Raw genomic sequence first — 20,923 nt, 5'->3', positions numbered from 1 at the left:
AAAAAGCAGTAGAAGAATAGAAAGAGAAAGATCATGAGAAATGGGACAAGAGAGTGAAGTGAGAAAGGCAAAGACATGGTAGAGGTTCTTCTAGCATCATCACATCTACTTCACTGTTCATCTTATCCTCCTACATCTTGGTAACAACATTTATTCTAGTGATTTTGTTTCCCATAATTGTGGAGTGAATTTTACTTGTTAATTCTTAATATGCTCTATGAATTTTTAAGGTTGCACCTTACATGTTTGTGTAATTGCCACATCTGTCTATAATGGAAGATATAAATATTTAGTGTTGTGCATTTGAAGTGTGTCCAAATATGGTGAAATTATGGTTGCATATGATGCAGGAAGGTTTCAGGAACAGGAAGAGGAGCATATTTGAAGTGTTCATTGGAGCTGAGGAGGAGTAGTAAGGTGGTTCTGAACAAGAAAGTTTTGTTATCTGGCCTTGCTGCTTCCTTCATACTTCTCTCTCCTCCACCATCTCAGGTTTCTTGTTATGAGATTGCATTCAGATTTTAGTTTTAGAGCTGCTAAAATCTTTTTGTGGAGCTACTTCACTCTTGGATGTTTTAATTTTTTATATTCAACATTTTGATTTTTTGCCTTATTGAAGTTCATATAAAAGGGTGGATTTACCTTCTTATTTCATGAACAGTCTGTTGCTACAGATTTTGTTCATCAACAAAATATATGTCAGCTTGCCAATGCTAGTGAAAATTCAGTTGCCCTACCCTTTGAGAATGATTCTGATGGAAAAGGTGCAAACCTAATGATGATGAGAGGTATGACAGCCAAGAATTTTGATCCTGTAAGGTATTCAGGAAGATGGTTTGAAGTAGCTTCGCTTAAACGTGGATTCGCCGGTCAAGGTCAAGAGGACTGCCATTGTACTCAGGTGTGGAATTTAGGAAGATTATATTATTAACTTATTAACAATCATTGAATTCTAAGGCATAGACAGAACGTAAGGTTCTCAATTTTGATTGTTTATTGGAAATGAGTTCAATTATGTCATTCATGAATTATGATAACATTCTAGTGCATGTTAGACACAAACCTGTCATTTACTTGGGTTGTTATGTTTCTTTGGCATACATAAAGTTCTTGATATTATGTACTAATGACATTTCAGGGTGTATATACATTTGATAGGGAAGCTAAGGCTATTCAAGTTGATACATTTTGTGTTCATGGAGGCCCTAATGGATATATAACCGGAATTAGGGGGAGAGTTCAATGTCTATCAGAAGATGATTTGCAGAAAAATGCAACTGACCTAGAGAAGCAGGAAATGATTAAAGAAAAATGCTATCTCCGCTTTCCTACATTGCCATTCATCCCTAAGGAACCTTATGATGTCATTGCTACTGATTATGACAATTTTGCTCTTGTTTCAGGAGCAAAGGACACTAGTTTTGTTCAGGTATTACTCAACTGCATAAATATAGCCCCTTTCAAGTACTTTTCGTCATTTGTTTTCCCATGACATATCCGAATTCAGAGGCTAAATACTAATCTGCCACGGATCTGAACTCCATTTAAGGATTTGTCATTGTCTAACTGATTGCTACATACATTAAGACGAGATTTGAAGTCTCGACGCTTGTTTAAGCGGACTCACTCAATCAAACCAAGTTGGTTTCATCATTATTTAGTTGAGTAGAATAGAGTTTTCTGAAATAACAATAATGCTTAGAAATTGCTCAAGTCTCAGGAATGCAGATTTCTTAAATAACAATAATGCCTTAGAAATTGCTTAAGTCTCAGCAATGCATATTAAATTATACTACTCTTATAACAAAAGTACTCAATATCATATAATTTAAATCTCAGAAAGGTTAGCATTCACTCCAAATAGAATCGTATCATGTATTCATGTTTAATATCGCCTAATCTTAGTAGAGTTCGGTGTAATTTACCCTATATGTTATGTCAATCTTTTTTTATTGGGATTCATTTTCCGGTTTTGAATACTACAGATATACTCAAGAACACCTAACCCTGGACCTGAATTCATAGAGAAGTACAAAGCTTACTTGGAAAACTTTGGATATGATTCAAGCAAGATCAAAGACACGCCTCAAGATTGCGAAGTAATGTCGAACAGTCAGCTGGCAGCTATGATGTCCATGCCTGGAATGCAGCAGGCACTAATAAACCAGTTTCCTGATCTTGAACTTAAGGCCCCTATTGCACTTAATCCCTTCACAAGTGTATTTGACACTTTCAAGAAGCTTCTTGAGCTTTATTTTAAATAGTAGCTTATACCTATAATCCAATTGAGTTGCATCATGTTTTGTTCTTTTGTATTATATTTACTAATAATAGTATGCAGTCTTGTATGTAACAAATACCAATCCTTGATGGAAGCTATGAAGTATGAGCTACCCATATTTGGTGACATAACTGGTATATGCTTTCAGCTATCTTCATTCTTCCTCTTTTGAAGATGAATATGAATGGAAATATGGAATGAAAAGTTGATTATATTTTTAATATTAATTTAGATGATAAATGATTTCAAGTATCAGAATTGTTTTTGTAACTACTTTACATAGCCATGATAAACAAAAATAAAGTTTTCTTTGATCAACTGTGGTCGGCCATGTGAATCGAATGAAATTATTATATCCCATATGAATTAGGATTTAATTTTTATACACTGTTAGTACAAACTTCAAACAAAAGTTTTGCATATCATATAATGTTGTATTAACAAAAATATTTAATATATTCATTTGTTATCTTAATTAGCTTTTTAAAACACAAATATCTAATTACATTACATGATCAAACACTTTCACTTACTAGTTCCAAGTTGTCCCCATCTACTCCTATGTATCCTTAGAATCCACGAAATGGATAAAATAGCAAGGAACTAGACCAATGACACTTCTTAGTTTCTGGTTTGTTACACTTTATGTTCTTAGTCATCTTGTGAAATGGAATCTAGTTCCTAAAAAGGGTACAAGTATAAACAAACTACACGTGATTGACACCACCAAACTCCCTGAAAGAGGGTCCACCAAGGGACCAATGGTGGTGGTTTCTGGAGAGTAAAGGCACAAGTTCTTCAGAGTTTTCTGTCTCCTTTTCCGGCTTTCTGTCCATAGTAGAATAAAGGGAAGCAAGGATGTAAAGTGAAATTGCAAACAAGAGTTGTTACAGGCAAGGTAGAATATTAAAATCGTAACGATATTTAAATTGTAAAATCATCCGAATTAGTCGAGATTTTTTAAAATCGATTAACTCATTCAAAATTGTAATATCAAAAGATTTTAAGAGTTAAATCGAGATTCTAACTACTACGATGGTTACATGTGATAAAATCCTAAAAATGATCCTATAGAAACACATTTTGACTTTTGAGTCCATTTTATTCTTGTAAGAAACTTCCTTTGATAAGTAATATGTAAATACTTTTATAACTAGTGTTTATTGAGCTTGGAATATATGCTAGCATAAAATACTAGGGATGCCAACGGGGTAGGGTGGGGGCGGGGGATGCCTCCCTGCTCCCCATTCCTGCCCTCAGATTTGCTCTTCATCCCTGTCCTCAGATTTGCTCTCCATCCCCGTCCACATTCCCCGCCATGGGGAAATATTGCTCCCCATCCCCATTTTCCACGGGTCTCATTTTCCGCGGGACCCCATTTCCCATCTATCAGATAGTTCTAACTAATTATTAACTTTCATATGATTAGAGTTGCAAGTATCCATCATATACAAAAACAACAAGATTTTATATAAAAAGTCTAAATGACACAGTAGGGGGGACGCAACGACGAGCCAAAGGACAAAGCAGTGGATGAGGTGGGAGACGCGGCAACAAAGAGGAGAATGGACATGACGGCAGAGTTACGAAAAGGAATGCTGCAAATAGAAAGCACGACGCGGTGAGGGTGAGGTGTGACGATGCGGTGAGAAGGGAGAGTGGCGAGGGGGTGGCTGCAGAGAGGTTGGATGGAGTATAAATAGTATTAGGGATCTCTGAATTGAAGAAGGATTATGTAAATGAAGATTAATGTGAAAAATGACTAAAAAACATATATAAGAAATAAACTATTAAAGATAATTCAGTAAATTTATAAATTTCGGAGAATAGCGGGGATGGGGCGGGGATCCCCGCTCGGGTCCCCACGCTTGCCTCGGGGGAATTTTGTCCCCCATCCCCATCCCCGCGGGGAAAATTCCCCACGGTCAGATCTCCATTCGGGGCAGTCTCTGCAGGGATCCCCGCGTCTCGGGGAGTTTTGCCATATCTATAAAATACTGTGAAATTAAAATGTATTACACTGGATATTGGCACTTTAGACTAAATCAAAATACATGAACAACATGATTGACAACAAACTTAGAATGCATGGAGTAAGAGATGAATTCTGCTGCATTTTGGTTTATTTTACTAACAAGTGTTTATGAATTACTTCAAAGTAAAAGTAGAACTCAATGATAAACACAGATTTGGTAAACAAAGCAAAATAAGTCCTCAAACTCCTCAAGTAGCACCCAATATAGAAACAAATCACAAAATAGATAAAGCTAACCAAAACAAAATCATCCCAAAACATGAAAAAGCACTGAAAAATATATAGTTAGCCTACTATCTCTTCCTTGCTATTGAAGACACCAAAATGCAACAACAACCTACTTAAAAAGTAGTGGAAAGATAAAGCTACACTTTTACCTTTCACATGAATCCTATCTCATCCACTCAACACTGAAAAAGAGTCCAATATAATGGACCTATCAATCATGTTCCTAGGAGCATGTTGATGAAACTTAAAGTAGTTAAAAGGGTGGTATAGTTAGTTAGACATTTCCATTTCCTTTTTTCTTAACTGAAAGCACATGAAAGCAGTGATCATGTCATTTACATATATGCCATGCACTTTATATAGAGAGAGCAAAAGGTGAAGGATTCTTGTGAAACCACATCTTCTTGAAATCTAAAGAAAAATGCCTCACAGTCTCTGCAGTCTCCCAACTAGGACAAAACCACAAACAACCCTTCTCTCAACCAAACAAATCATGCACAAATCCACTACCATTGCCACAAATGACATGAAAGTAACTGCAGAATTTGCACCGGTGCAAATAGGCACCAGAGGTACAGTAGCATCTCTTATAATGCAAGAAATCGAGTACTTCAGCCGGATCGAATCAAATTCCCAAGACAGGTCATATAGGAGCAAATCTCAAATTACAGAAGTTGGTTCCTCAGTTAGCACAAACTCTAGAGCAACCACAATTGTGTCTCCAGTTGAAAGTACGAAGAAAAAGCGGCCAAGTAGCAGCAAGCTCCTATCTAGCATGTGTTCTATGGTGGATGTATCAAACAACAATAGGTCAAATGGTACCAACTCTGCTTTCAGTTACAGGAATCTGAAGTCAGAGATACAAAATTTTCAGGTTTAGATTAACCATGGTTTAAATTATGCTCTCTGAGAGCTTTGAGAAACCGAGCTTCTTAAGACGACTTGCTAAAGGAGTAGCCCAAGCCTTATCTGCATTCCCACATCTTATGTCCACAACTTCAACAATGTTAGGTATCTTCTTATCATTCTTCTCCCTGGCAGGACTTCGGTCGACTGGGAAGTTATCATAACCAAGTATTGGAATTCTGTGTGTACTTCTGCCACTAGATTTTGTTTTCTGCACTGCCTTACTGGGGAATCTATGGTTTGTATTTGTGCTTTTACTGCCTCCACTGCTACTTGCTTCATCTGATGATTTTCTTGGTTGTAGTCTTTTCGGCGTTGCACCAGTACAGGCAACCGAAACAGGAAGTGTTCTGTGCTTAGTTCTTGAAGGTACTTGTTTGTGTGGTGTTGAAGAGATTTGATTCAATTCCCTTGTCATTAAGGAACCGATTGTTCCGGTGGTTCCTAGCTTGATGGATCCTCCTCCACCCTTAATACCTTCTAGATTCTGAGGCATTTTCTTCTTCTTAGCACCAATAAACGATCCAAAATTGTTCTAATCTTTGAAAATGGATACTCCTAGAAGATTTATTCAATAATCTGTTGCACATTTGATGTCACCAATGAATTCAGATGTAAATGGTATGTTAAAATTCAAGTCATAATGTGATTAAAATTCTCCTATACTAACATGTAGTTTTCATCTTCCATATACCATGTCAAGATTGGGGGAAAAAGTGATAGAAATACATGAAATTAGTTCAGCATCAAATCAATAACAAGAGAACAGCAAAATTCTAATAAAAATAAATAATGTGAACTGATGGACTTAGCTTCAAGATGTTTTATACAATAAAACAAGAAATCATTTTTTATGAAAAGATAAACCAGAAAGCTTTTTATAAAAAAATATATAAAAAAGTTCATATTGTTAAATTAGTGAAAAGTGCAGATATCTAACTTCAACCATTGTAGACTGTGGATCATGATCTCTACAAAAACAGGACTACAACATAAAAGATGTAGATACACACACACAATACTCATGAACCACACATCATAACCTAAGGATAAGAATGGCAACTCAACTACAATCAGTGTCCGTGATTTTGAAGGGAAAAAAAAAGAAAGAAAAAGAATCAAATGGAAAAAGAGTTCACCCAGAAAACAGAAAAGGATGGAGATGAATCAAATCTCCAAAAACTATCCATAAAAGCAGAATCCATAGAAGGGTTAAAACTGAATCCAGCTTCAAAGAGCTTTTCACTAAAGACAAAAAAACCAAACTTGAACTAGAATAAATAAATTATAATAAACAGAGGGGAAAAATACTTTCAATTCAATAAAAATGCTTCACATTACTCGTAATAGATTAGTACTTTGATACCAAAAAAAAAAAAAAAACACTTTTTTAGATCTTAAGATGGAAAAGAAAAACGCATAAATGATCAACAAAGTTGAATACAGAGTTGGTAATCGTACCCAGAAGGTCACACGGCTCTGAAAGTTTTGAAATTGCAGATTTGGAAGAGAACCCAAAAACAAAAGTAAGAAGCTTTTGTTTTGGAATGGAATTGGAGGCAAATGTGTTTGTGAAAAAGGGGTGAAAAATATGATCTTGGAAAAAAAAAGTCATATAACGTAAGTAGGTGACATTATTTTTGGACACACTTGATGTGTCTCATTTTGGAGTTAGTGTGGAACTGTGGATCCAACTTATGTTTGATTTGACTTATGTAACTTTATCATTATGGCCGGTGTAATAGAGTTAATTTTCCCACCAAATTTTCACAGTTCATTATATAGATATCAATTTGTAATCAATAGCATAAAATAGTGGGTGCAAAATGAAAATTCAAAAAGAAAATTAGATTAGTTGTTGATGTTACTGATGTGATTTCCTCTTTTTGTTTTCCTCCTGTCTTTTGGGATCAGATTGTGCTATTTACATAGCATGACAGAAAATGAAAAAATATATAAATAAATAAAAAAAAGACTATGAAAAACTTTTGAAAAATGTTATGTGTGTATATATTTTTTACACACTTTTTTAAAAACCAAAAGTGATTAATAAGAAGTGAGAAAATAAAAAAAAATTTCTTTTTTGGAAATGAATCATGTTACAATTTAGTGGTTACTGTTAAAAAAAAAAAAAAAAAGAGGTTCAAGTCTCAGTTTTGTTAATCTGATGCATGCATTAGGAAAGTCAACAGCTTTTTGATCATGAAATACTGGAAGAGCACAATAGAAAAATTCCGATACTATCAAACACAGGCCAATTGATGTATGGTTTCATAAGAATCTGTCTTCAATTTAAATGAAAATTTTAACACTCATACTTAATTTTCCCGGAATCGTTTACTCATATTAACAACTCAACAACAATATAACATAACCTCAATATAATTTTCTTTCAAGTAATTTCAACAGTATTATAATAAAATACTAAGAAGAAGAATAACACTGCAAAATTGATATATATTTTATTATCCTTTATTATACTTGCATAATATTAAAGAAGTGAAGATTCTCCATCTATGCCCATATTAGTTTATGAAATTCCCTTAGGAAAAATAACAGATGATTTGTCTTTATATAAACAGAGATTTCCTAATAACTTAGTTGTTAAGTATGTATATTGGTGATAGAGTTACTTCTAAATTGGAGAAATTAAAATTCATATTGAATTACCTTGACTTTCAAAAACTTGAGTTATATGATATGCTTTTAGTCAATTTTAATATATAATAATAGAAATTTCAGTACACATTGTTAGCAAGACCCTTGCTAGATTAACATCTTAAGAGGCAATAATTGGCGTTGACTCAAGTCTCAAGGTTCTGGAAAATTATCAGCCACCAATAATTGTTCAACCACCATACTAGATTCTCTTTCATTGCATTATGGTGTGTTTTTCTTTTGCAGTCCTTTCTCTTATCCTATTGATTTTTGTCTCAAATTTTATTCCATGCACTTACCATAATCATAATAGATGGGAGATGAGAATCCTAATGGCCTTGCAATGAAGATTAAAGCAATGTTGGAGAAGGCAGAGCCTCTCTTTACAGATAAATGCTGCATCTACAGGGTGCCCCATGAGATCCACAAAATAAATGAAGATGCATACACTATTATTTGTTGTTGCTGGAGAATCAAGTCCCTTTCTTTATTCTTGAGAAGCTTTACAATCTAGCTTTTCCTTCTACATTGAATAGTGGCAACCCAAGCCATCCTTCATTACTAAGTCTCACTCTTCTTTATATAGTTCCTTCTGATAGTATCATTTCTGGTAGTGATCTTGGGCTATTCTTATCCAATGTTGGTAGAATATCTCATTTCACAGATCTATCAAGAAAGCTTCTATTAATATCCTCTCACTTATTCCAACCATCAGCCTCTACACGCTCAAGAGGAGCAAAGTTAACACACATTTATACTGCAACTAAGTTGAATGAAGCTGGTGTGAAGTTTGAGATAAACAAAAATAATACTCAGTGCTTACTAGACTTGGAAATTTCAGGTCATAGTTTTAGAATCCCATTTATTAGAGTGGAGGACTGGACTGAAGTTGTTTTGAGAAATTTGTTAGCTTTTGAGCAAAGTCACTGCATCGACGAATCCTATCTCGCTGACTACATTGCTGTCTTTGATTTCCTTATCAACACGGACAAAGATGTAGATTTGCTGATTAAGAAAGGAATAATTGAGAATTGGTTGGGTGATAGCAATGCAGTGGCTGAAATGTTCAATGGTCTTGCAGTGAATATTCTCTATCCAGATTTTAATGAGCAATATTTTCACATTTCTGAAGCCTTGAACACTTTCTGTAATCACCCTTGGAACAGAAAAGTAGCAACTTTGAAGCGCGACTATTGCAACACTCCATGGAAGACAGTGGCTTCCATTGCTGGAATTTTTCTGCTTATTCTCACTGTTATTCAGACAGTATTTTCCATCCTCCAAGGAGTACACTAGTACTAGATTAATATTTGTGTTGTGTAACTTGGATTGGATGATTATATGTTCAGTGCTCAATATGGTGTGGTAGATTTGATATCTTTGTAATTTGCAAGAATTGAAATGTTTGTTATGAACATGTCTATAGTAGTAGTCAGAACTTAGACCTCCAAATTGCACTCAAAAAAAGAAGAAAAGAAAAAGAAAAATAACAAACTGGTGTCTTAATTTCACAAACATATGACTGCTTGAATGTGCTATAATTTTAAAGTATTTGTCTCCTACATATGCCCACCAATTTGTGAGAAAGAAATGTTTAAAAACTGTGATTAATCACATGGGGAGAAAGCCTTCAATAATTAATTCACAATAAACTAAAAACATGAAAAAGAATCATTACAGTTTACAGATTTAAGAAAAAAAAATCTATTTATTAGTGAGGATTAAAATACAACTTTGCATGATGTAATATAAAACTAATAAAATCAGGATAACTTGCTATTTTGGCAAAGTTTTAAAGAGCATTCATGATACCTTCATTCACCTTTAATAAGCATTTTAAAATGGTCTAAGCAGAATAATTTGTTGAGTGAAAGTTTAAAGGAGCTATTAACTGTAAAGAAACTGCTTTCATCTAAAATGAATAAAATTTGAACAGAACAAAATATGCATGAGAAAGTGAGTAGATAGATGAGTTTCCCTACATGGGTGATTCAAAAAACAAAGCTTTAACAGTTTTATATATAAGCCACCAATTAATTGTTCAGTTTTCCATTTGTGTCACTTTTGTTTTTTCTTTTTAAAAGACAGATTCAAGACATAATAAAACATTCTTTTATATTCTTATTCTAAGAAGACCACTCCACACTAGCTTCTTTTAAGTCCTTCTCTGTGCTTTTAAACTTTGTCTCAAATTTTATTCCCTGTAGTAACCATAATCATAGTAGATGGAAGATCATGAGAGTCATAATCCTAATGATGTTGCAATGGAGATTAATGAAATGTTGGAGAAGGCACAGCCTCTCTTTAGAGATGAATGCTGCATCTACAGGGTGCCCCATGAGATCCGCGGCTCCAATCCAGATGCATACACTCCTAGAGCTGTTTCCATTGGTCCTTTTCACCATGGAGATCAAAAGTTGCTAAAGATGGAGGACCAGAAAAGAATATATTGCAGACAATTCATTGAAAGATCCGGGACGAAGAGCTTGGAAAGTTTCGTGAGTTGCGTGCAAGAGCTCGAGCCACAGGTTCGTGCTTGTTACTCAGATGACATCAAGCTAAGTAAAGAAGAACATGTTATGGTGATACTGGTAGATTGTTGCTTCATATTGGAGCTTTTACTCAGGTTCTTTTCTGAGGAGAGTAAGGAAGATGATTCTATTTCATTATTCCCATGGTTAGATGAATACTTAAGATGGGATTTGTTGTTACTTGAGAATCAAATTCCTTTCTTTGTTTTTAACAATCTATATGATCTCGCTTTCGCTACTTTAAATGGTGGCACTGGCCACCCTTCATTACTAAAGCTCATTCTTGGTTATTTTTTTGGTCCTTATGATGATACTGATTGGGATAGTGGCAGTATAGAACATTTTACAGATCTGTTAAGAACCTTTCACTTGAAACAATCTATAAGTCCACTTTCAAGGAAGAAGGAAACTCTGCCATTCCTTAAGAGTGCAATCCAGTTACATGAAGCAGGAGTGAAGTTTAAGGTAATAAACAAAAGGAGTCTATGCTTACTTGACTTGAAATTTTCAGGTCACACTCTTGAAATTCCACAGATTGAATTAGAGGATAAAACTGAAATTTGGTTGAGGAATATGGTGGCTTTGGAACAATGCTACTATCCTGATGAGTCCTACATCACTGATTACACTGCAGTCCTTGATTACCTTATTAACACAGAGAAAGATGTTGATTTCTTGGTTAACAAGGGGATAATCATCAATTGGTTAGGTGATAGCAAGGCTGTGGCTAAATTGTTCAATGGTCTTGGGAAGAACATTATCCATGAAACTTTTAATGCCGAGTATCTTCGTATCTGTAAAGACTTGAATGATTTCTGTGAACATCCTTGTCACAGAAAAGTAGCAACTTTGAGGCGCGATTACTGCAACACTCCATGGAAGACGGTGGCTTCTGTTGCTGGAATTGCTCTTCTTATATTAACTGTCATTCAGACAGTATGTTCTATCATCCAAGTAGTTCAAGGTTCCTCCAAGTAATGTTTGTGAAGTTGCAGAGATCAAGCTAAATTAATTTTTGCTATAACATCTTTTTGTATTTTAATTTCATTGCATATGATATGGCTGCACATTGTACTTTGTATTCTCATTGTTGTTGTAATGGTTATTGTTATTCAAATAAACATGTTCTATCAACATGATTAAATATTTATATGACATAACAATTAACATGAGTTAAAAGCATATAGAATTCTTAATAATAAATGACTAATTACATTTAGATGTATGATAAGAAGAACTAGTAAAAGTGAATAACAAGAAGTACAAATCAACATGCCATAACTTGCATAATAAGTAATACACTAGCTATATTCATTAAGATCTCAAGAATTTTATTATCTAAATAGAAAAATTTTCCTCCAAGGACTGACCTTGGAAACAACCCCAGCCTCTGAACCATAACCAATTGCAAAACCATCCAACTTAGACTCTGTGAGGACAATCTCAGTTCTAATGACTGCAGCTTTGTCCTCCACAATCTTGAGTTTCTCTCTTAGCTTAGAAGCTTCTTCGTTCCAATACTTCTCTTCCTCACGCAATGCTTCGATCCTTGCAAGATCGGCCGAAGATAGGACTCGTTCCATAGCAGGACTCAACCATTCCAAATCGAACTTCATGAGCTTTGCCTGCTCCCAATACATCTGCAGTTCTTGTTTATGGTTTATCCAATCTCTAATCCTAACATTATGCAACAGAAACAACAACCTCCCTAAGCTATCAAAAGCACTCTGCCTTAACATTTCAGAGTGTTTTCTCTGGCTTTCTATCAGATTTGGATTCTTGGTGCATGCTTCTTTGAGCAGTGGAAGGAATGATTTGTCAACCTGACACAATCCATACAAATCCACCATCTTCCCTGATGGCCTAGGAATTGTAGAGGAGTAGGACTGTGCGACTTGGAGCTCCCAACTTGTTGAAGAAGAAGATTCTGGATACTCAGCTGCACCATACAACCGGAAAAGAAGTCGCTGTAATTCCTCTTGCCATTGAAAATGTTTCTCATTATAAAGTGCATTCATATACTCACTGATATTGTCCCTGTTGGTAGGTTTCTCTTTAAAGATTATCTTCCTAGCAGCATAACGGACCAAATCATGCATTAACACATGGTCTTTACTTGTAATGGAAGGCATCAACAAGCTAGAGTCCTTGAGGCTAGTGATGGCTGCAGTCACATCAGTTTTTCTGCACAACCTTAGTCTAATTGCATGTTGGAACAGATCTTCAATGAGAATTTCATGATCTGCTGGATACATACCACATATTAAGAATGTGATTTTAGCTTCTTTGCTTGCAAGTATAATATTATAGATCACCACTATTATCTGGATTATAAAATTAGTACTATCATCTTCCCAATTCAAACCCTTCCTTCTTGAACTCATTAAATCTTTTAGGACTTGTTTCCACAGGTCAACAGTTCTTGCTCTTAGAGCTGACCCCAATATTGAAATGGCAAGTGGTAATCCTTCACAATGTGCTGAAACTTCCTTTGCTATAGCAAGCAAGTCCGGCCCGAACCGATCATCATGGATGCCTGCGCGCCTCTTGAACAAATCCCAATTTTCTTCTAAAGTTAAAAGAAATAGATGAAAGCTGCGTTGACATCCCATCAAATATGCAACTTGTTGACTTCTCGTAGTTAAGAGGACTTTACAGTGATTGTTTAAAATCCCAATCTTTTGCAGATCAAGCTTATCCCATAAATCATCCAAAATTATGAGTACATGTTCTTCATTTCTTAATCTAAGTGATAGTTGTCTCTGTCTTTCAGCTAGATCGGATTCCTCTCCCAATCGAAGTCCTAACCCGGCAGCTATGTCACCTTGAATCCTCTTGACATTTTCAGCTGTTGTCACATGAACAGGTAGAACAAGGTCAAACATGTTCATCTCCTTTACTCTTTTACCTACATGCCTTGCTAAGGTTGTCTTTCCTACTCCACCCATGCCATACAATGCCACACAGGAGATGCTATCAGCTTGTAAGGCTTCCAAGATTCCATTGAAAGTGCTTTGTCTTGATTCAAAGTCAAACTGCATAAAAGAACCGCCTTCAGTTCCATCAACTTGAACTGTGTTCTTTACATGTTCTTGTACTTGCTCAACTTTTGTCTCCAGTTTCCTCCTAAGATGTTCTGGTTTCCTCCTCAGAACATGTCCCTGATGACCCATTATAAATCTCACAAACACAGATATAGCAGCAAGTGCAAGGAGATGATGTATTACTCCAAATTTTCCCCCTTTCTGTAGGTATAAACAATTGTTTCTTATCATATATAACAACAACAAATCATTTGATTCAGATAGCTGACTACACCTACATATATATGCTACTGGTCTTAAGAAAAAGTTTTGCAAGGTATATATATATGAATTCATGAAACCATACCTCAATTTGCTTTCCCAAGTTACTCAGAAGTCTTCAAGGACTCTTCTGTTGATCTCTTCTTGTGGTTGATCACCAGAAACAGAATATGGCAATACTGATTGATTGATAAAGAACAAAGTTACAAGAGATTCATCTCAAGTACTTGAAAAATGAAATCACCGCTATGATAGGTGAAAGTGAAACGCGTCTATCATAATCTGGTTATTAAAGACCCCGGCCAAGTCAATTTTAGACTAAGAATTTTAGTCAGTAAACTTTTTAAAAATTTAGTTATTTTGATACAAATAAAAAATTTCAGACACAAAATTAAAATAAAATAAAATTTAAGAATAATTCTAAAATTTTTGACAAACTTAAGAAATAAAAAATATATTTTATATAAAATTGTATGTAATGTAAACTATAGCCCATAATTCATTTTATTTGATATTCATAAATATTTTTAATTTTGTCAACTTTTATTTTCAATATTTTTTTTATGAAATTCTAAATAAATGAAATGTAGAAAAAAAAAATGCACAGCCAACCAAAAATATCTTAAAAATTTGCAAATCTCAGCGCTAATTAAGAGAAACAGAATATCATTTATATATGTTGTAATTTTGATCTTGTACGGTTAAAAGTCGTTGAAGAAATTTTTGACAATGTATAAGAAATTATGAAATGGATGAAGTGATACTGTAATAATAATAAGAGTATTGTTGATTATATACATAAATAGATCATAATAATACGTAATTTGAATATTTATAACTGAAAATTATAGATTAATAAAGATGTTAATTACATTTAACCATTACTTCACAATTAAAATGTTTAATGATTCGTAGTATATTCAATTAATTAAGGTTATTAATTAATAAAATATTTTTCTATAAAAAATAAATTATAATACAAGAGATTTTTTTAATGAATGCCACCTATTTAAAATGAGTGACATGATGCAATGGTAAGAAATTGTTTTTTGTAATTGTCACCTATTTTTTTGGTGACTGAACATAACACAGAAAAAAACCTAAGAAAAAGAATAGTACTCCTCTCTAATAATAATGTCTAAATTATTAGGAGGCAGTAACCACTCTAGATACACCTGCTTGTTTAAAACAGCAGTCTTAGCCATTAAATCAGCCGCTCTGTTTGCTGTTCGCTGGATGAGCACTAAAGTAGCTGTCCAATTGCGCTGGAGCATCTCTTTGATTTTGTCAAGCAGATCAGAGTCATTCCTAATCATGCTAGTTGTGTCTCGCGAAACAAGAAGAAACGCATTAAGATTATCAGTTTCACATATGACCTCTTTGCACTCGCAATCCCAAGCCATAACAAGCCCTCTCCAAATAGCATGAAGCTCACAACAGAGAACACTAGAAAGAGGTATACTGGCAGAACAACCTTTTATCCAAATTCCCATGCTGTCTCTAATAATACATCCAAAGCCAGCTAATTGCTCATTTTCAAAAACGCTTGCATCGCAATTCACTTTACAGACATTCATTGGAGGTGGTTCCAGTTATATTTCAAAGAAGAAGGAATAATATGCTTTTGGTTGATAACAACATTAGAGAAATCTCGAACAGCATGTTTAACTAAGTGAATAATTTTCTCATTACTCCATGGATCATCTTGGTGGAAGATGTCATTGTTCCTATCCCTCCAAATCCACCAAAAGGCCGCTGCAAAGAGAAACTCATTTTTGTTGAGATTAGAACGAATCCAAGACACAAAATCCAAATTAGAGTCCTCAGCGGTCATTCCCAAATTTAAGCTAATCCAAATCTGACGAGCTTTTTGGCAAGTCCTAAAGCAGTGGTTAATATCCTCTAGAGCAAGATAACATCTCTGACAAAAATCAGAAGTAGAAATACCTCTTTGAAACCGGTAACTAGCTGTGGGAACTCCGTTGTTAAGGCAAAGCCAGAGCAGACACTTTATCTTCTCCGGTATTCTCAACACTACAACATTTTTGAGCTATTGCAACATATGCGATAAATAACCCTTAAAAAGTGTTGTCTAAAGTGGTTAAAAGCATCACTTAAAATTTATTGCAAAAAAATAAAGCTAATACAACACCTTATTAATAAGTGTTATTTTTTATCAATTTAAAAAACATATAAAAAACGTTGCTTTAATAAATTAAACAAACAACATTTATAATATTTATATATTACACTTATTAAATGTTGCTATATTAAATATACAAAAACAACTATTATAAAAATAATATATTACTTTTTTTAAAAGTTGCCTTTAGATTTATTTTAGTCTTCACGTTTCAAGTGTTGCTTAAAATTTTTTAATATTTTTTAAAAAACAAAAATAAACTATATTGTGTAGAGAAAGAGGAAAAAGGGATAAGAAAACTCCAATCCATTCCATCCAAAATGTTTCGTTCCTAAAACCACAACCCTAACAAAATTCCTAAAATATTTCAATTAATATAATCACAAAATCCTCAATTCATTCCAAATGTTTCGTTCGTCTGTTGTTCTTCAATCCATTCGATGATGACGCGCGTTTCTTTATTGAGCTTCGATCTCAATCTCTGCTCGCTAATGAGCTTCGATTTTTTCTTCTCGTGAATGTGCTTCGATCTTCTCTGCTCGTCAATGTGCTTCGATCCTCTGCTCCTCTCCTCGTTGAGCTTCGATTCTCTACTTGTTGAGATTTGATCATCTGCTTGTTGAGCTTCGATCCTCTATTTCTCTTTTCGTCGAGCTTCGATCCTCTCTGCTCGCGTTCATCACCGCCAGTCATTGTTCGATTATCACTGCTCGTGTTTTTGGTGAGATTCTTATTTTTGGCATTCTTCTGCAGGTATTGATGATTCTACCGTTCTTTTTTCTGCTCTATTTTAGCACCTGTTTACATATCCTTCCCATTGACAAGTTTAGGTCACGCAAATAGCATTCCTGTTATTACTTTGAATTTGAATTGTTTGAGAATTATTTCACTTTATATTTGTTCCTTATGCCTTATGTTTGTTATATTTATCACCAAGCTTGTTATTCAGCTTTGTGCTCTTTCTGTTTGTTATATTGTCTCAGTCATTGGTTACTCTTTCTTCTATCTTTTGTTTTTCTCCAAGTACAAATAAGTAGTTTCTTATATTAAACAGGGGAAGTATTGTATGGTGGTTGTGATGACGTTGGTGTTGGAGCAGCAGCACTATAGGGAGGGTGAGAAAGTGGTGATGGTGTTTTTGGAGGGTTTGGGTGATGGTTGTTGTGGGTAGCAGGCGAAGGAGCTTGAGAAATTGGTGATGGAACATATGGAGGATTAGGTGATGGTTGTTATGAGCAGGGGAAGGAGCCTGTGGTGGAGTTGGAGTATGATAAGGTGGTTGAGAAATTGGTGTTGGTAGATATGGAGAAGGTGATGATCTTGGTGTTCCTGGTGGACTATTGGAGTATATGGAGGGTTATAGCCACGGGAGGGAGCTTGTGAAGGAGGGGGATGATGATTAACTTAAATAACATTTACTACTTTTCTGCCAGTATTGAATTGCCTATGTGCTTCACAAAATAATTTCTTTAGAATTTCTATTTAACTGTGTAACATGTCTTATTCAAATTTGCAGGCTGCTTTTCTGTCAGCTTTGGTTGGATCAGAGGTTGCATATTCCGCTGCACAAGCTACAGTGGCAACTCTCTCGGAGGCTTACGAAACAACTAAAAATCATCGATCATTCCCAAGAAACACATCACTACAAGGTGAGAATGGCGTATATCTTTGGCTTAAGATTACGAGCTTCTAAATCAATTAAGATAATGGTCATAATGGAGGTTATCTTGAAATGGATGGATCAATCTTCATCATGTACTTATTGGACTAGTTTTTGAAACGTGTTTTTCTAAATTATGTGAATCTATACACTGTGCTGCAATTTTTTCTGTTTATTTTTCTTCCTCCCCTCTTCTTCTGGAGCTGATATAGTATGTTCATGTGATTCTCAACAGAAAGTGAAGAATTTAACTTATTAACTCATTTTTTTCAGTATAATGCTGGCTTTGTTTCTGATGCAGAAGCTAGTATTAAACCTTAGCTTGTTAATAAACATTTGAATATGTGAACTTGTTATGGCAAAAAATAGTTTTTATATATATAGCAAAATCATATTCCTACATTGGTCATATCCCGGCGACCATTATTGAAGACTACATGAAAATGTTGTTGAGGTTGCTGGGATACATGTTTCCAATTTATGCATTTAGCTTTTAGAATCAACTAACCAAAAATAAAATTTAAAAAAATAAAAAATAAAAAGCTTTTATGATCATACTTCCCTCTCAGTGAAGCTAAGAAGCCAGACTAGATAAAGGCTGAGTAATGGTTTTGTTATTTTCTAATTGATTTAATTTAATAAGGCATCACATGAATTTTCTTTTCCTTTTGCATCATATTTGATCAAGTGCATGGTTACCTTACACCTATAAGAAAACGTATTCCATTAAAAAATAAAGACTAGAACTAAAATGTGTAAAAAGTAAAAAGAAGTGAAATCATTCTTATTTAAATTATTGTTTTCCAGGAAATGATGGTAAAATGTGGGTAATTTAAGATCCATTTTGGTCATTGGAGCAAGTAAAGCTGAAGCTAGGCTAAATGGTTGATATGATATTCTCAAGACAATGAAGTACGGTTCTTAGTGGAAGTAAATTTCTTTTTTACGTCTTGTGTTTGTCAAATCTGATGGTTTAATTAATTTGCTAATCTCAAATTAAACACTTATTCTTCTATGTTCTATGGTTTATTTATATAATAAATACAGAGCTCTCTGTACGCTTTATTTATATAATAAACACTTGATCACTGCTTTCGAGGAAGAGAGCAAGAAGCATCATGTGAAGTTGTCTGGAAGACCAATAAGCATTTCAAGTCAACTTACTTTTGCTAAACATAATATCATCTCCACACTAACTTCTACCACTTCCTTACCCTTTTGTGTTTGTGAGAGATCTCAGTTTGGGTGCACTACCTTAACTTTCATACTTTCTTGATCTTCTGAACATGGCTGCTGCACTTGTTGGAGGAGCTTTCCTCTCTTCTTTTCTCAATGTTCTTTTCGACAGGCTCTCCGATCCTGAGATTATCAACTTGATCCGAGGGAAGAAGCTTAGTGAGAAGATGATCCAGAGGTTCAAGGCAATCCTGAATGCTGCTGAGGGGCCAGTGAATGATGCTGAACGCAGACAAATCAGAGAGGGGCCAGTGAAGATCTGGCTGGATGATCTCAAAGATGCTATCTATGAGGCTGACGACTTCTTGGATGAAATTGCCACCAAAGCTGCAACTAAGAAGGATCAAGGTAACTTCCTAACCCGCTTTAAGAAAGAGAGAAAGAAGGTTACTAGGATGGAAGATGTCATTGGTAGGCTAGAGTCCATAGTGAATCAAAAAGATACTCTTGGCCTGAAAGAGATACCAATGGAGAACATGTCATGGAGAACTCTTACGGTAACATATTATCTATTGTAATTCTTAATCCCTTTTCTTTTTCTTTTTTCGTGACAGATTAATGTCACGTTGTAACCGATGAAGTAAAGGCAAACAGACCAAATCTTACTTATGTCGATTAACATGAATTCTTTATAAGGCTCTAAGGTTGGTGATATCCAGCTTTGGAAAAAAAGAAAAATGGTTTTCTGGCTGAACTAAACTTAAGAGTATAATGAAATTTTTGGGGTTAGCCCTGCCATGAAACAAATACAGATGTCGAGTTTTTAATACTTCAATTATTGTGCACGAATGACTGTCTAGGTTGTGTTATTTGAGGGTTGGATGCTCGACTTCAAGCCTCTTCCTACGGAAGTTGTGAAGGCTGTTGATCTTCAGGTCAGAACTAGAAATTCATATTTAGTTTTCCATGGGGAGGGAAGCTCACAAGTGAATCTATAAAGTTCTTTTCACCAATTGTCATTTGGACAAAGTTCAATTCAAGCCCAGAAAATTATGAAATTCTATATTCTGCATTCAAGGATTATTCCAAGGTAATGCCAGCAGCATGGTACATTAAAAAATCATGCTTTGCTAAGGGTAATCTCAGTAGGCTTTCTAATTCTTGACCTTTGAATATTATTCTTGCAGGTATGATTGGAGTTGGTAAGTAAATCCATTAAAGAGACTGATGAATCCCAGATTTCTCGGAATCTCGAAGCTCAACATAGATATCTGGTGTGGAGAGCAGAAAAGGTAGTTTGCCTATTTTGTTTCTGACTTTTTAAATGACTGGTGATTTTCCATAGTTATGATGGTTTATGATTTCAATAATTCAGAGAGAAGTCACTTTCCAGTTTCCCACTTATGAAATAGAATTACACAATTTTGATAAACATTATGGTCTTGCTTGTATATGATGGGAACATCCACTGTCTTTCAAACAATAAAATGGATGCTTTTCAGTTCAAGTTTTGAACTGTTACACACTGAGCAACCAACCTAACAAGAGCTTGCGTTTTAGTATTGTCCATGTCTAATTCTTATTAACTAGAAAATTTGGTGAGTAGGATCCTGGACAGAGTGTTTTGAAGAAACTGATTGGGGAAACACTTGCAAAGGTAGACCAAATTTGAGGTTAGTCTTATTCTGTTACATCCTAGTGCTACGGATCCTTAATTCCTGTTTTATCCCATATGATTTGCTAAGATGTAATAAAACTAGGTATGCATGGTTTTCTGTGCAGTAGTTACATTTTCCATGCTTCGGGTAGAATAAATGTTTGTATCCTCCATTGTTGTTAGTTAATTATACTGCTCTCTATTATCTTTTACCTCTTCTATGCCAAAACCTGCATTTACTGGATTGTGATTTGATTCAAGGTTTTAAATTGTGGACTGCATCATGCAGGTGCCACATTGCACAATAACCACAATTGCAATTTGAAGCATTGGTGTGGTCAGT

At 34.8% G+C, this 20,923-nt stretch overlaps 6 protein-coding genes across 8 annotated transcripts; 4 read left to right on the top strand and 2 right to left on the bottom strand.

The window, feature by feature from the left end:
- CHL (chloroplastic lipocalin) lies at positions 1-2,409 on the top strand. Its single transcript, XM_016311649.3, has 5 exons — positions 1-140; positions 351-492; positions 662-901; positions 1,139-1,429; positions 1,986-2,409. The coding sequence occupies exons 1-5, from the start codon at positions 76-78 to the stop codon at positions 2,262-2,264; spliced, it is 1,017 nt and encodes a 338-aa protein (XP_016167135.1). The 5' UTR covers positions 1-75; the 3' UTR covers positions 2,265-2,409.
- A 2,458-nt stretch (positions 2,410-4,867) lies between these two features.
- Positions 4,868-7,044, bottom strand: LOC107609889 (uncharacterized). Its single transcript, XM_016311944.3, has 2 exons — positions 6,912-7,044; positions 4,868-6,029 (listed from the first exon to the last, which is right to left on the bottom strand). The coding sequence occupies exon 2, from the start codon at positions 5,944-5,946 to the stop codon at positions 5,437-5,439; it is 510 nt and encodes a 169-aa protein (XP_016167430.1). The 5' UTR covers positions 5,947-6,029; positions 6,912-7,044; the 3' UTR covers positions 4,868-5,436.
- A 1,048-nt stretch (positions 7,045-8,092) lies between these two features.
- LOC107606509 (UPF0481 protein At3g47200-like) lies at positions 8,093-11,773 on the top strand. Of its 2 annotated transcripts, XM_088495142.1 has the most exons (3): positions 8,093-8,335; positions 8,422-8,517; positions 10,438-11,773. In XM_088495142.1, the coding sequence occupies exon 3, from the start codon at positions 10,535-10,537 to the stop codon at positions 11,615-11,617; it is 1,083 nt and encodes a 360-aa protein (XP_088351268.1). In that variant the 5' UTR covers positions 8,093-8,335; positions 8,422-8,517; positions 10,438-10,534; the 3' UTR covers positions 11,618-11,773. The 2 variants fall into 2 exon arrangements, with proteins under 2 accessions (XP_088351268.1, XP_016164051.2); XM_016308565.3 differs by lacking the exons at positions 8,093-8,335; positions 8,422-8,517 and having other exon boundaries at positions 10,259-11,773.
- On the top strand, positions 8,422-9,526 carry LOC107606508 (UPF0481 protein At3g47200-like). Its single transcript, XM_088493440.1, has 2 exons — positions 8,422-8,468; positions 8,549-9,526. The coding sequence occupies exons 1-2, from the start codon at positions 8,422-8,424 to the stop codon at positions 9,402-9,404; spliced, it is 903 nt and encodes a 300-aa protein (XP_088349566.1). The 3' UTR covers positions 9,405-9,526.
- Positions 11,774-11,808: 35 nt separating the features above from the next.
- LOC107606510 (disease resistance protein RPS5) lies at positions 11,809-14,210 on the bottom strand. Of its 2 annotated transcripts, none has more exons than XM_021107000.2 (2): positions 14,030-14,210; positions 11,809-13,884 (listed from the first exon to the last, which is right to left on the bottom strand). In XM_021107000.2, exon 2 carries the CDS (start codon positions 13,810-13,812, stop codon positions 11,974-11,976), a length of 1,839 nt encoding a protein of 612 aa, XP_020962659.2. In that variant the 5' UTR covers positions 13,813-13,884; positions 14,030-14,210; the 3' UTR covers positions 11,809-11,973. The 2 variants fall into 2 exon arrangements, with proteins under 2 accessions (XP_020962659.2, XP_020962660.2); XM_021107001.2 differs by having other exon boundaries at positions 11,809-13,800.
- Positions 14,211-19,033: 4,823 nt separating this feature from the next.
- On the top strand, positions 19,034-19,921 carry LOC107609405 (putative disease resistance RPP13-like protein 1). The gene is made up of 2 exons (XM_088492822.1): positions 19,034-19,480; positions 19,784-19,921. Exons 1-2 carry the CDS (start codon positions 19,034-19,036, stop codon positions 19,919-19,921), a joined length of 585 nt encoding a protein of 194 aa, XP_088348948.1.
- The last annotated feature ends 1,002 nt before the right edge of the window (positions 19,922-20,923 follow it).

Source organism: Arachis ipaensis, chromosome B7 (genome assembly GCF_059453495.1).
Source record: "Arachis ipaensis isolate K30076 ecotype BB chromosome B7, ASM5945349v1, whole genome shotgun sequence".
Lineage (NCBI taxonomy): Eukaryota > Viridiplantae > Streptophyta > Magnoliopsida > Fabales > Fabaceae > Arachis > Arachis ipaensis.
Note: the sequence above shows the minus strand (reverse complement) of the source record. Positions and strands in the feature narration are given on the sequence as shown.

What these genes read in the sequence shown, in the direction of transcription:
- LOC107606509 (XM_016308565.3), top strand. Translation starts at nt 10,334, where the DNA reads ATGGAAGATCATGAGAGTCATAATCCTAATGATGTTGCAATGGAGATT.
- LOC107606510 (XM_021107000.2), bottom strand. Translation starts at nt 13,812, where the DNA reads ATGGGTCATCAGGGACATGTTCTGAGGAGGAAACCAGAACATCTTAGG.
- LOC107609889 (XM_016311944.3), bottom strand. Translation starts at nt 5,946, where the DNA reads ATGCCTCAGAATCTAGAAGGTATTAAGGGTGGAGGAGGATCCATCAAG.
- CHL (XM_016311649.3), top strand. Translation starts at nt 76, where the DNA reads ATGGTAGAGGTTCTTCTAGCATCATCACATCTACTTCACTGTTCATCT. An exon ending in TCTTATCCTCCTACATCTTG is followed by an intron (nt 141 to 350) that starts GTAACAACATTT and finishes CATATGATGCAG; the next exon opens with GAAGGTTTCAGGAACAGGAA. An exon ending in AGGACACTAGTTTTGTTCAG is followed by an intron (nt 1,430 to 1,985) that starts GTATTACTCAAC and finishes TGAATACTACAG; the next exon opens with ATATACTCAAGAACACCTAA.
- LOC107606508 (XM_088493440.1), top strand. Translation starts at nt 8,422, where the DNA reads ATGGGAGATGAGAATCCTAATGGCCTTGCAATGAAGATTAAAGCAAT. An exon ending in GCAATGAAGATTAAAGCAAT is followed by an intron (nt 8,469 to 8,548) that starts GTTGGAGAAGGC and finishes AAATAAATGAAG; the next exon opens with ATGCATACACTATTATTTGT.
- LOC107609405 (XM_088492822.1), top strand. Translation starts at nt 19,034, where the DNA reads ATGGCTGCTGCACTTGTTGGAGGAGCTTTCCTCTCTTCTTTTCTCAAT. An exon ending in TGTCATGGAGAACTCTTACG is followed by an intron (nt 19,481 to 19,783) that starts GTAACATATTAT and finishes ATGACTGTCTAG; the next exon opens with GTTGTGTTATTTGAGGGTTG.